This window comes from Scleropages formosus, chromosome 1 (assembly GCF_900964775.1).
Source record: "Scleropages formosus chromosome 1, fSclFor1.1, whole genome shotgun sequence".
Classification (NCBI taxonomy): Eukaryota; Metazoa; Chordata; class Actinopteri; order Osteoglossiformes; family Osteoglossidae; genus Scleropages; species Scleropages formosus.
In genome coordinates this window covers 38,771,015-38,784,504 of record NC_041806.1, presented here as the reverse complement: position 1 = coordinate 38,784,504, position 13,490 = coordinate 38,771,015, and the positions used below count along the sequence as shown (strand labels likewise).

The following is a 13,490-nucleotide window of genomic DNA, read 5'->3' as shown; positions in this document are numbered from 1 at the left end:
TTCTGGTTTCAAGTGTCATCAGCGTGAAAGAGAAAGATACATTTCAGCAAGTCAGGAATCTCCACCAACCTCAGGGAATAAAAGAATACTGTGCTGTGTAGATCACAACACCGAGTGGGGACACTTTTTCCTCTTCCCAGGTCACTGTGCCCCTAACTGGGGTAACCTAAAATTGGATGAATGGCACTCAAGGAGTTTCAGTTCAGATGTGCCAGCAGCTGAGTTTGATGTGTTGTTGCGTCAAGGTTCATGCACCTTCATGAAAAGGAAATGTGGACCACTCTTGGTGAGGAGGGCTTTGGAAGTGCTGGGAACTGGATGGGCCCTCCTTCTCAGTGCATATGCAGTATAGCGTCACCTCCTGTCACAGGGAGAACATGCAGACCTGGTCCTGCAATGTCAATTTATTCACATTTAAAATACGTATGTAAATATGATGTATTCCACATGATCAGAAAAAAAGGCTTTAAAAATGCAAAGTTAAATGAAATTCAATTAAAATACCCCATTGCTCACACAAAATAAATCACAGATGAAGCTTCTCTCGTTACACAGTGCAGATTGCTCTTGCCACCAATCGAAATATTCCATCACCAGGGTCAAGCGACCTGAACACTTGGCTAAAAACGCTTGGTTCTCGCATTCTTATCCGTGTAGGCCAGATTAAAGAAAGAAAAATACAATACACAGATAAAAGCTGATATGGGGCTGCAGTCAGAGAAGCCCAAACATGTGCTCAAATTGCAGGTATGGAACTCACAGAAATGTCTTTTTACGGTTCGTCGAGCTACAGCCATTATGCTCTGGTTTCAGAGTTGAGCTGGTTGCTAGGCAACATCCAAAATGTCAACAAAACAACGTCGTATTTTCAACTTAAACTCTGTAAAGAAATCATGACTTCCATTCTTTGGTGATGTTCCAACACTTTGCTATATTGAATTCATTTTTGGCATATGCTGCAATATTTCCCTTGTAAAAATGAGACCATAATGGTTACTTATTCACCAGTTGGCAAGCCCTGAGTAAGTCTTACTAAGAAGAATTAATTGCATTGAAACTTTACTATATCTTCTGAATCAGTATCACACAATTCTATTTTTAAATGTTATTATTTAACTACATATGCATTTCTGTGGAATTTTGATTACTACTATGAAAGTAAACAGAAGCAGGAGTATGGCTTTGCATTCTATTCACTTTTACACTAGATAGAGCTGTTTCAACTTTTCTCTACTCCTCTTACCAGTGGTTGGGTAATTCAATTGTAAAGATACAAGTGTTTTCCAATTTATTGATTTATTTTGAGGGGGTGCGGTGGCGCAGTGGGTTGGACCACAGTCCTGCTCTTCGGTGGGTCTGGGGTTCGAGTCCCGCTTGGGGTGCCTTGTGACGGACTGGCGTCCCGTCCCCCTTCCAGCCTTGCGCCCTGAGTTGCCGGGTTAGGCTCCGGTTCCCCGTGACCCCATATGGGACAAGCGGTTCTGAAAGTGTGTGTGTGTGTGTGTGTGTGTGTGTGTGTGTGTGTGAGTGATTTATTTTGTTTAATTTTTTTAATTCACTAGTATCCGTGTTTTAAAATATCTGTGATGGAGGGAACGTGGCCTGTGTTGACCTGCCAAGATGTTATTATCTATTGTTCATGATTTGTGATCAGTAACAGCATAATGATATTGAACAATGTGGCATGAAAAGGAGTTTGTGGAAACAATATTTTTTTCTGTCTTTTTAAACTAGCTTCAATTTTTAATTCATCCGAAATTGACAAAAAATATTCAAATGTAAAGTTTTATGACACTATAGCTACATCCAAGGCTTTTACAGATTCTGACCTGCAAAAAAGTCAACCTGCCTCTGTATTACTTAGCTTTTATTGAATGGGACTTAGTGGGTGAAAGTGACTTTGGAGTTAGGAACAAATTGAACTGTGAACAGGGCAGGTCTTAACTGTATCTATAATTTGAGGAGCCAATGTATTTTGTTTTGTTACAGGATCTCCCCATGCTTATTTGCACTCGGTGAACCCCTTTCATGTCTCTGTATGACCACTGTCCCACCCAAGCTGCTGTGACTCCCCCCGCCAAACCACTTTGGAGGAAGAGCCATCGGGGCTGCTGCTGCAGGCAGCTCTTCTCTTTCATTTGTTTAGATGGCGAATGCGCAGACACCTCCTCTTTGGTGGGAGTTCTAGTGCTCCCAGTTCCTCTGCAGCTGTCACACAGGTGACCCTGATAGTGCTCCTCCTCCCAGGCTTTTCCCCAGTCTGTATGGCGGGAGTGTAGGGGTGCTCCTCATCTGTGGAACTAGACTCGTCCCTGTCCCCCCCATCTTCTCCTTCACTGGATGGGACATCCCTTCTGGCATTTGTCCCCAGGGCCATCCACTCATTCTCCTTAGGTGGTTCCGGCTCACCAACTGCTGCATCCTCAGAGAAGGTCACCCCTCGGATGGACACAGGTGCCGTGACGTTTATGGTGCAGGGAGTGGCTGGACTGGGCTCCGCCCCCATGTTGCCATTCCCCAGTCGTGTATTATCAAAGTTGCACTGGGACCTGCTTTCACGGTCACTTGGTCTCTCACAAGCTAGAGTAACAGTAGGGGTCATGGGACTGCTGCTTGTCCTTGTCTTGCCCAATAACGGCAAGTCTAACTCCTCAGGTCCTGGGCCAAATGTCAAGTCCGTCACCTCACTTTGGCACATGCCTTTAGGGGATAAAGACATGGACCAGGACACATCTGGAGTCCCAACCTTCACACTGTGATCTGTATTAGCCCTCCCCTGCTCATGGGCTGTTGTGAAAGTCAGCTGGGTGAAGTTTCTCTGCTCAGAGGTCTTGTCTTTTGTCGGCTTCTTCTCGGAGCCTCCCTGGTTCTCTCCTGCATCTGCTAAAGATGGTGCATGGAGGTTCTCAGACTGATCTTCCCCTGTCGGCAGGCCTGGAACAATGTCCCTGTTGCCCTGAGGGGTACTCCGTGCTCTGAATGGTATGGGAATGGGGACTGGCACAGGCAGAGGAACAATAATGGGGTATGGCACCAACAGTGTGGGAGAAGGCACCAGAGGAGTAAAACTGAAGCTCCCCTGGGGCATTGCTATATAGTGATTTGATATGATACTGTTGGGTACAAAGGGTGGGACAGGTGTGTGAGTGGCCAAGTACGGTGGCACTGGCCATGCTGGAGTGCCAGGTACTGCAGCTGTGGTGGGAAGAGGCTGGGAATGGGAGAAATTCATTGATTTGGGAATGGAGCTGTCGGGGGGTGGTGGACCTCTAGCAGTTGGAGTAGGGTGGAGGTTCATCAGAGTACCATGAGAAGCAGTGCTGTACGGGGGCTTCCACAAGGCTGGTGGTTGAGAGCAATTCCTCTGATGTTCAGTAGAGGAGGCTGCAGGGCTGTGGTGGATCATCTCATTTGGGATGTTGACCGGGACACCAGTGACAGATGGTAGATTGAGACTCTTCTGATTCTGGGGTCCTGATGTATGAACCACAGGAACACAGAAAGCGGGGGAGGCAGAAGCCACTCTGGATTCAATGGATGAAGCAAGGGTGGTCTCAGTGGGTCTTGTAATTGTCTTGACCTGGGGGCGCAGGTCTCCCTGTGGCAAATTCCAGGATTCAGGTCCAAGAAGTCTCCGCCCTGTTTCGCAGCTCTTCGTCCTGGTCTCCACACCTTGCTGCTTTGCATGGCTTTCCTTGTAGAAAACGCCCACTTTGTACTGGTTCAGGCACTTAGGGCTGCAGAAGTTCAGTCGTCTCTCACTTTCACCAAAGTCCAAGTACTCTGTGGTGTGGCACACATGTCTGCACCAGTCACACACCTGTATGGCAGAACAATGTCAGAGTGAGAGAGGATAACGCTATAACATAATATAACATAATAAGAATCCCGTGGTGGAAGTCAGGGGGGTGTGGTGGCGCAGTGGGCTTGGCTGGATCCTGCTCTGTGGTGGGTCTAGGATTCGAGCCCTGCTTGGGGTGCCATGCGACAGACTGGCGTCCCATCCTGGGTGTGTCCCCTCCCCCCTCCAGCCTTGCGTCCTGTGTTGCCAGGTTAGGCTCCAGTTTGCTGCGACCCCACTCGGGACAAGCGGCTTCAGACAGTGTGTGTGTGTGTGTGTATGTCTGTGTGGTGGAAGTCAGAAATAGCCTGTAACAATTCAAACCACTGGATTTTTTCAGGAATGGATATGATGCATTGAGTGAAAATCTAATTTACCCCACTAATTGTTTCTGTATCGTTCTCTAAAGCAGCTTTTCTTTACGTCATCTTCTATAAATGTACACAGCAAGGATCAAGCTTGCAAGCCAAGAAAAACACAAGTCTGCGAGGGCAATGTGTTTGCTTCTGCTGCAGCCGAAAAAATGCAGGCACCATGTTTTCCCTTGGCATCATCTGGGACCTTCACTCAGCCAGGCTGCCACTCTGAGGCCCGCAGAACAGATCCCTCTTTGTTCCCCTGTACGCACAAGGACTCGGCCGAAGCACCTCTGCAGCACCCACAGAAGCGGACACCACATCCAAAGGCTTTCAATGTCATTCATAAAAGTGTCTTTTTAGGCAGTAAACCAGACATGTGAGAATCTCACACACATTCAAAGAACCGGAGCCAGGAAGTGTGGCAGGGAGGGTTAGGGTTAGGTCATTATTATTACATTCCTTAGTTCAAGTTTTTATATAAAGCAGCTTGCAATTTTATACAACTCAGTGGTTTACTGGAACTATACAGGACAAGAACCTTGATCAATGGGACTATGGGAAAGCATTAACTTTCCAAGGGGTCCTTGTTCAATAAGCTATCTATGGTAGCATGTAACATGATATTCATTTAAAGATAGACAACAAACACAGGAGCTGATGATGTAATGAACAATTAGATGCAATCAAAAGAGCCATAAGCTCACACATCTGGTGGAAAATTTAAGTTCATCACTATTTGCCAAGAACGAATCTATCTATCTATCTATCTATCTATCGATCTATGTGAGAAAATGTTTGCCTTCCAGTCACATGAGCCATTTTCTTCAGCAAGTTGCTAAGTCATTAACACTGGATAACTGACCAAGCTGCATTCTGTTCAGCCTAATTCACCTTTAATAACTGAGCTATAAATCTGAACCAGTAATTAACTTAGATGATATCTTAGGCGATAGTGAGTGCGGGAATACGTTTGCTCCTCTAGACTTCAGAATTTCCAAAGATTTGATGATTTTCAGCGTTACTCATTCATTCATTATTGTTAAATACTGGTTCTTTTGCAGGGTTGCTGTGGACTGGAGCCTCTTCTAGAAGAATAGGTGTGTGAGGCTGAGTACTGTACATCCAGGATGGGGCCACCAGTCCATTGCAGGGCAAGTACATACACTCATTCACTCACATATACCCTAAGGGCAAGTTACAGTCACCAATTTGTCCTTGGACTGTGTGTAAACACTCTCCTCCACACTGATAAATTAATCAAGATTTGCATTTACATTTATTCATTCAGCTGATGCTTTTCTCCAAAGCAACTTACAGATGCATCCAATTAAGCTCTTGTTGACTGTTAGATAACAAAGAACGTTGAAGATGGCCAGAAGGCAATGAACACTGGAGATGTTAATAGGATGCATCAGTCAGCAGCAACTGGGGCTGAATAAGAGCTTATGTAAAGAATGTTTTTTTTTTTTTTTTTTTTCTTTTCTGCAGTCATTATTTTTACTGTATTTTTAATGTTGTTTGAAGTTAAAATAATGACGAGTCAGAGTATCATTATTATTGTTTCTTCTGAAGTTTTTACAGAACGTGAACTTTTCTTGATCCTGACCAGAGTGGCAAAGGAGGCTTTGGATTTACAAACAAATTAATTTAGACTTCCACTCACAATTGTGTTCATTAGGTAAGGTGTTTATCCTACTCCACGAGTATGTAAGCCTAATGTATCACTAAACATAACTTGATATAATGATAATTATTTGATGCTATTATTTTTCAATTCTCCTATGTCCCTAAGGTATACCCGATATATTAAACTGCAAGAATGGCTGACATATCAAAGGAATAAAATACTGTGTACATTTATGCACTGGTGAATTGATAATACCGTATGTATTTTTTAATCTTTGAGTTACCGTCACCTTACCAGAGATTCACTGATAACTTTGATTCCTTGCCTGGATGTTTCCTTCCACTTGCTTTGCTGAGGTGAGTCCTCATCTTGGCCGTTTCTGTCCCTTGCCTACAGCGGTAAATAACAGTCTTTTTTAACAGACTGACTGGATAGATTTAAGGCAGCACAGAAAAAAAAAAAAAATGAAAGTGATAACTGAAAATCTATGAAGAGTGCTTTTTTAGAACAAGGGGAGAGAAATTGCACGGTAACAGCACCGCTCAAGTCAACAAAACAGTCAGGACTTTTCGTTTTTACAATATTAATTACTCATAGGAACATAAGGCAAAAAACTAGGGACAGGCTCCAGGTTTCAGAGAATGTTACTGCATATTGTTGCACCCTATAGCACACATTTCAATGCCCTTGTGTCATGAGTACGATGACGATGATCATGGTGACAAAGCTCTTGTACTTGCCACCATCTGAATGCCCAAAATTCTTTCCGGCACAAGCAAAACCGAACTGTCGGGGGGGGAACGGAGTGCTGCCCCCGCTTGAAAGTCACCAACGGGTGTCTGGTTGCGACAAGGCAGGTGTGGTTATTTACTGAAACTTGACACTTTGCTCCAAGCACCGAGCGCTGCCTTTCAGTCAAGCATGGGCAAGCGAAAGGCTAAATTTCTGTCTCGGTGTCAGGTAAACATAAGACCTGATTGTGACTGACCATGTTGATAAAAGAAACAGATATATCATCTGTAAATGATGTGGCCAACAGCACCTATGATGAGCTTTCATTAAAGCAAGCCTTTCAAACAAGAGACTCATAATTCTTCTTTGTGAGGCAGGACCAAGTACCAACATAATATGGTACTAGGAATCTATTTTTACACACAAGTCCACTCAAAATACCACAGAAACCTGATAACTCCATCTGCTTTTATTACTGTGTAACCGATACTAAATTCTGACTCTCACAATTGGTCTCTCAGAGAATACCCATCATTCCCCTGGAACATGCACTCATTCCTCAAAAGACCATAAAGTCAGCCTTTTAGAAGCTTCTGGAAGGTGAGTGCGGCAAGCAGTGTGGGTCATGAGCCGTACAGGAGGGGACACACCCATGCACCCTGTGGTCAAATGACAGAGTGCCAGTCCACACGTCCTGCCTCCCTGACAGGACGTGTGGACTGGCACTCTGTCATTTGACCAACAATACAGTTTGTGTTTCTTCTGCCACAGAGAGAAGGAGGACAGGGAAGACACTGAGGGAGGGAGATGGAGCTTACTGTCTGTTTTTTACTTCTCCATTTGTTTGTTTCTTTAATATTACAAAATATTCTTGTTCCAAGCTGTTCAACAATTGCTCTGGCAATACAAGTATATAACATTTGTCATGCCAGTAAAGTACACTAAATTGAAAATCAAAATTGAGGGGGGGGGGGGGGTACACGGAGAGAGCCCGTTACCCATATAAAATATCAAGTTCCATTTGCTCCCCACATCTGTTTTGCTTTGAAGAAAGGCTGAATGAGGTTTTTTCTCTTCCAAGTTTGATTGTAACTTTTGCCAGGACAAATTATTTATTTGTTTCTTTACTTGGAACTCTGCATCTTTTTTTTAACTGATGTCTTTCAAGTTTCCCTCAAGTTGTCCAGTGACTTTAATCGTGGTGCGCAGAACTTATTGGGTTTCAGTAAGGTATCGCCATTGGTGGCACAGCAGGTTTGGCCCAGGCCTGCTCTCTGGTGAGTCTGGGGTTCGAGTCCTGCTTGGGGTGCCTTGTGACAGACTGGCGTCCCATTCTGGGTGTGTCCCCTCCAGCCTTGCACCCTGTCTTCCCGGCTCCGGCTTGCTGCGACCTTGCTCGAGACAAGCAGTTTCAGTCTGTGTGTGTGATTTCAAGCATCTCTTTCCAGAGGTGCCGGTCTATAGTCATGTCACTCAAATAAAAGGAACTAAGTAAGGATGGTTTATCTTTAGCATCACTGCACACACTGGCTGCAGCCGCGCGTCCCGAGCGGGGTTGCAGCAAGCCGGAGCCTAACCCAGCAACACAGGGCACAGGGCTGGAGGGGGAGAGGACACACCCAGGATGGGACCAGTCCATTGCAAGGCATCCCAAGCAGGACTTGAACCCCAGACCCACCAGAGAGCAGGCAGAAGCCAAACCTACTGTGCCACCATGCCCCCCCCCCGCATCACTTCATACTCCTGCAATATCTTTAGCACATTAGTAAACCCTGAGGGTTTACTATAGTGTTTGATTGTTTAGAGGTCACCAGGGTGCATGGAGGTTTTCCAGATTTCTTCAATGTCTGCATAAGCAAGCAGTACCGTGCAAAGGGCTTATGTATCCTTACAGTCGTTCAGCGATGATGTGTTTTCTGACATTTAGCCATCTAGGTGCAATTTACAAGGCAGTGTAGCTGAACGGTTGAGCTGGCACATGAACACCTAGACGTCTCCAGCCATTCATACCTTGTTATGTTTGAAGTTGGCCCGGCGGCAAGCAGCAAAGCATTTCTCACTGCAGAAGCTCTTGAGCTCGCTGCCCATATGGAGGGAGTACCTACGAGCCCCAGCCTTCTGACACCAGGCACACGTGACCTGCTCGCTCAACACATCCTGCTCTGATGCGGCAAGGTGTGTACAAAACCAGGAGACAAGAAAGAGGAGACACAGAGACAAATAGGCTGTAACGTTTAAATATACAAAGCTGTGTTAAACCCTAGTGCCACAAAAATACCCCAGAATTTCCGAACAAGGCACAAGTAAACTGTAACCCTCAGCCCCCTACAAAGATTAAGACAAAACGAGGAAATCACCCAGTAAAGTAGTCCTGGTATTCGGTATTCTGTGAAACAATATTGAAAAGTTTCCTGATCCAACATCTACACAGAAATACACCAAACATCCATATCCCTGGAAAAGAGCCACATATGGTCCAGGGGAGCATCATCAAATACAAATCTAAAGACTTGCAGAAGAGCCATTTCAGAAGATGGTAGTTAATACAGTGCACATAAGAAGATCAGGACAAAGCATGTATAAATGTTAATATAATCATGAGAAGAAGGTGAGAACTTATCCCTTTTCTAGTAGGTCTGCTTACACTTGATCTTTTCTTGGGTTCTAATCTCTGTGCCTGCCTGGTTGCACTAGAGTGAATATAGGGTTAGGGTTAGAGGACAGCATTCTACCTGCTGGTATCTTTATCTGAGAAGAGGTAATCTGTGGAGAACAGATCTGAATTTTGGCCTGCTCAGTGACAGAGGATGAATCCATCCTTCCCTTCTTCATTACCACTGCCAGAGAACTGAGACTTTCACCCGTCTTCTTCTCCTTCGGTGCACAGTTTTCTACACGAAAGAAGGTGCCATTAGAAACAGCTCTCAAACTCTGCAGTGCAGAAATATGCACAGCATCTAAGGGTCAGATGCTGAGCCAAGTTAAACCCATCAGCACTCAGTCAGCAATTTGCCCCACAACACAGAAATCCCTTTTTTCAATAATTACATCACTCATAAACATTTGATTTACAAAAAAGAACAGTGTCATTATTTATTATTTATTCATTCATTATGACATTTGACATTTGATTTCATGACAATTTGTCCTTACTGGCTCCATAATGCTTTTTAAATTCTGTTTTCACTTTGATCTCTGATGTGTTCGGTCTCACAACTATATGATTTTTTGCAGTATTTGTTCTGAAACAACCCACATTATCTGCCCTATCTTTATAACTTGCATTGCATGAAATAAATATCCCATATTCGTCAGTTGCTCTGGTCTTACCTTTCAGGGTAGATATGCTGAGGCCACCCTCCATCGTGTCTGGATCTCTCCGATCGGCCTTGCCATATTTGTACCAGCTCAACAACTCGTTCATTGTACTCTCAGCATGACTCTACAGAAAACAATAGTCATTTATTACTTTGATTGCAGCTGATCTACTCTGGGAAATCTGAGACTGCAGCAGGATCATTCTGACATGCTGTTGCAGATTTATTACCCTAAACAGGGTGACTTGAATATCAGATCAGATGATCTTCTAGGAAGGTTCACAATAAGTTGTTCATTGGTTTCTGTGTGTTATTGTGTAACATGGATTCGGAGGTCACAGCTTTGGTTCCTCGATCACAAAATTTCTGTTGTGATATTAAGCAATGAGATCTGTTCAGCACTTTTTTGTACCACGTTTTACTTCCTGGGTTTTGCAGCTGGGATACAAGAGCTGCTTGTTCGTGCAGTTTTCCATCTACCTGCTATTCCTTACAAACTGAGTAGGTGAGCTCACTACGCAAACAGAAATTCCCAGAGCACCTTTCACCTTTGACCAGGAAAACCTTACAGAATTGGAAAAACACCACTTACACATCAAGAAAGTAAAGCAGCAAAGTGCTAAGGGTAATTTTGCAACTTTTCAGTGGTCCGTGTGCTGGACGGCTATTGCGTGAGCTGCATTGGCTGTTAGGTCCAGAGGTCAACAACTTTCTCGCCAGCAGTGTTAATAACTTGTCAGGTATGGAAAGGACAAAATAGTAACAGGAATGTTACTCAGAAGAGTTATACACAAATACTGGGTGGGGGTAACTAAGCAGTCTTTCCTGAGCATTGTGGGGGACATGTCCCCCATCACCCAAGTGAATGTAAAGTGACTGGAATTTAACAAGGGAGGGGCGTGGAATCAAACCCCTATCGACTGCAACAAATGGGAAACTCCGAGACCCCCCGCCAAGAGCCAAAGCCCCCTCTGTTTCTGGAGGCATTGCTCCTCATCTCCCCTTGTAACCCAATCAGAAGGTAAACAGTGAGGAAACAAGAACTACTAAGCCTCCATGTGCAAGACTCAAATATGGAACAGTGGTGGAAAGTAGGGCAAAAAAAAAACAGTCAATTAAAAACCAACCTACCCTCTTCTCTTCTATTATGATTTGAGCCCCTAGTTGACAGTCCACTTGTCCTAAGCAGGCTCATGGTGAACCAGAGCCTATCCCAGAAGTACTGGGTGTATGGCTGAGGGGGGTACACCCTAGACAAGACACCAGCCCATTGCAGGGTAGACACACTCACCCATTTAAATGCTCCTGTCAATTCAGCATCACTAATGTACCTGAAGTGCATCAGTTTGGACTGTGGGAGGAAACCAGAGCACCCAGAGCAGTCCCACACAGACACAGGGAGAACATGCAGACTTCACACAGACTGAGCAGCGCTACAAGGTGGCAGTGCTACTGGCTGTGCCACCGTGCCGCCCTCGAACAGCAGTCTCTGACAGTAACTCCCCATTTACAAAAACTAAAGCAGGACCCCTGGGAGACTCGAATGGTTGACCATGGCATGAGGCTAAAATTCCATACCACAAAAAAACAAACTTGGTCAGAAACTTTAAGGCATGTTTTGCATCCATTCCTGTTGCATCCGGTTGGAGCACCGTCTAGAACCACTGCACTGGTTCCGCCGGTTCGGGGTTTGGAGGGGTTCGTGGTTGGGGGGCTGCGCAGGATGTCGTGCGCCCCCACCTCCTGCTGGTGAGCGACGCATGCATGCGGAGGGCTCTGCTGCAGCCTCCCTGAACCTCCGTGGAAGTGCAAATCTTCGTCCTCTAATAGACATAGACGCGGGTTCGAATGACCCACGAGAAAATTCTCCGTTTTCCCTCCACTCCACCCGTTATGTCGGCGGCACTTATTGAAATATGACAAAGACAAGCCCGTGATTCAGCAGGGATTGTCACACCGAATAAAAAGTCATTTAATATATCAACGCTGACTGACTGCCGGTGGTAAAATGTAGGGAAAGAAAGGCAACAGAAAAGAGAGTATTTTGGACGCAGCTCTTATGCGATCGAGGCTGAGTCTTCAGCTCCTACCTTCACCTCCGACTTGATTTCTCTCTTCATGGGATGAGCGGGTTTTCTGCTCCGTTTAAATTCCCGCGGTCTGTCAGTGTCCTTCTCACACATGCTTCCGATTACTATTATTATTTTAGTTTACCATCCATGTACTCCGTCTTGTACGGGTGGGCTAGTGCGACAAGCCGGGCCAGGACACCGGAGCCTCCGGAGGCGGGAGAGCGGCGGGGCAACAGGGGGAGGGATGTCGGACACAGCGCTCCCGGACTCGAGTCCCGCATCTCCGCCCATCGTCGGCGGTGCCTTGAATCTCCGCTGAACATGTCGAGCTTGCGGGGGAGATCTTTCCCCGCTGGAAAGCGAGACGCGCAGAAAAAACCCCGGCCGAGGGGAGGAGCGACTGCAGTAACTCTATACGGTGCGGCACCGGGAGACGGCAGCGCTCCTTTCCTCCCGCCGGTGCGGTGGTGGTGCGTCTTCGTGCGCGCTCTGCAAGTGGAAGAAACCCTCGTGTTTTATTATTATTATTATTATTATTATTATTATTATTATTATTATTATCCTGCTTCATGCGCGGCATCGCGTTCATTTTCTCCAAATCCCATCCACTGACTTCCATGGCAGGAGAAAAAGTCTGCTGGAGCCACGATCGAATGGGGTCCAGGGATGAAGAGTTTATTTATTATGATAGTATCATGGTATTACAGTGCGCAAGGCTGAACTTAGATTGCTCCAGATAAACACATTTTGCAGTAGATCTGTGTGTGTGGGGGGCGGGGGGTTGGGGAGGGGGGTGTATTGATGAATTCATTTCACTCAAGGAGAAATCTCTGTCCAGGGAATCTGACAGGTTGCATGAGCGCTGGAGTTAAAGTCTAGCTGCCCACCTGTTTTATCGTTGTGAGGTAAAACTGAGGCAGGACACTGCTGACACTTCCCAGGCACAGATTTTCTTCATCTCAATGTTTCCAACACGTATTTCAACCAGTAGCTGGAACTGCCAGCTACGCTTCTGCACACAGATGTTGCCAGAACTGGTTCAGCTACCAGCATACCCTGACCCTTCCCTAATACGATTTGCTCATCAGTAACTGAATCTTTGGCCATGAAAACAAGATGCAACGTAAAGAAGTGGATGAGTTTAGGAATAGGTGTGTTCTGGTTCAGCACAAACGATGGCTAGAGTGGCTGTCTGTGGTGCTGAGAAGAGGAGCAGAAAACAGAGTTTTTGACAAAGATTGTCTCCAGCCATATGCATTCACTTATCACCCACTGCACTTCACTGACTCCTGGGTCTGTACTTAGCAGAACTTTGAAACCACTCAGTAATGTGATCCTGAGAAGCGGCTCCATTTCCCTCCCTCCTGTCCCATCCCCAATCCAGACTTGTTTGTGTCACATGATCTGCCTGGATTTGGAATCTCAGCCCAGCAGACACTCGCTGGAAGAGAAAAAACCTATCTCTCACACTACGGCTAAAGCTGGCCAGGAAAACACATCTGGTAACACTGTAGAGGCATTGTCTGCCTGCTTCCTCAAGGG

At 45.6% G+C, this 13,490-nt stretch overlaps 1 protein-coding gene across 1 annotated transcript; it reads right to left on the bottom strand.

Moving 5' to 3' along the window:
- Positions 1 to 1,523: 1,523 nt before the first annotated feature.
- Positions 1,524 to 12,303, bottom strand: LOC108929250 (sine oculis-binding protein homolog). The gene is made up of 6 exons (XM_018743627.2): positions 11,967 to 12,303; positions 9,890 to 10,001; positions 9,292 to 9,450; positions 8,570 to 8,721; positions 6,122 to 6,217; positions 1,524 to 3,820 (listed from the first exon to the last, which is right to left on the bottom strand). The coding sequence occupies exons 1-6, from the start codon at positions 12,057 to 12,059 to the stop codon at positions 2,135 to 2,137; spliced, it is 2,298 nt and encodes a 765-aa protein (XP_018599143.1). The 5' UTR covers positions 12,060 to 12,303; the 3' UTR covers positions 1,524 to 2,134.
- Between the last annotated feature and the right edge of the window lie 1,187 nt (positions 12,304 to 13,490).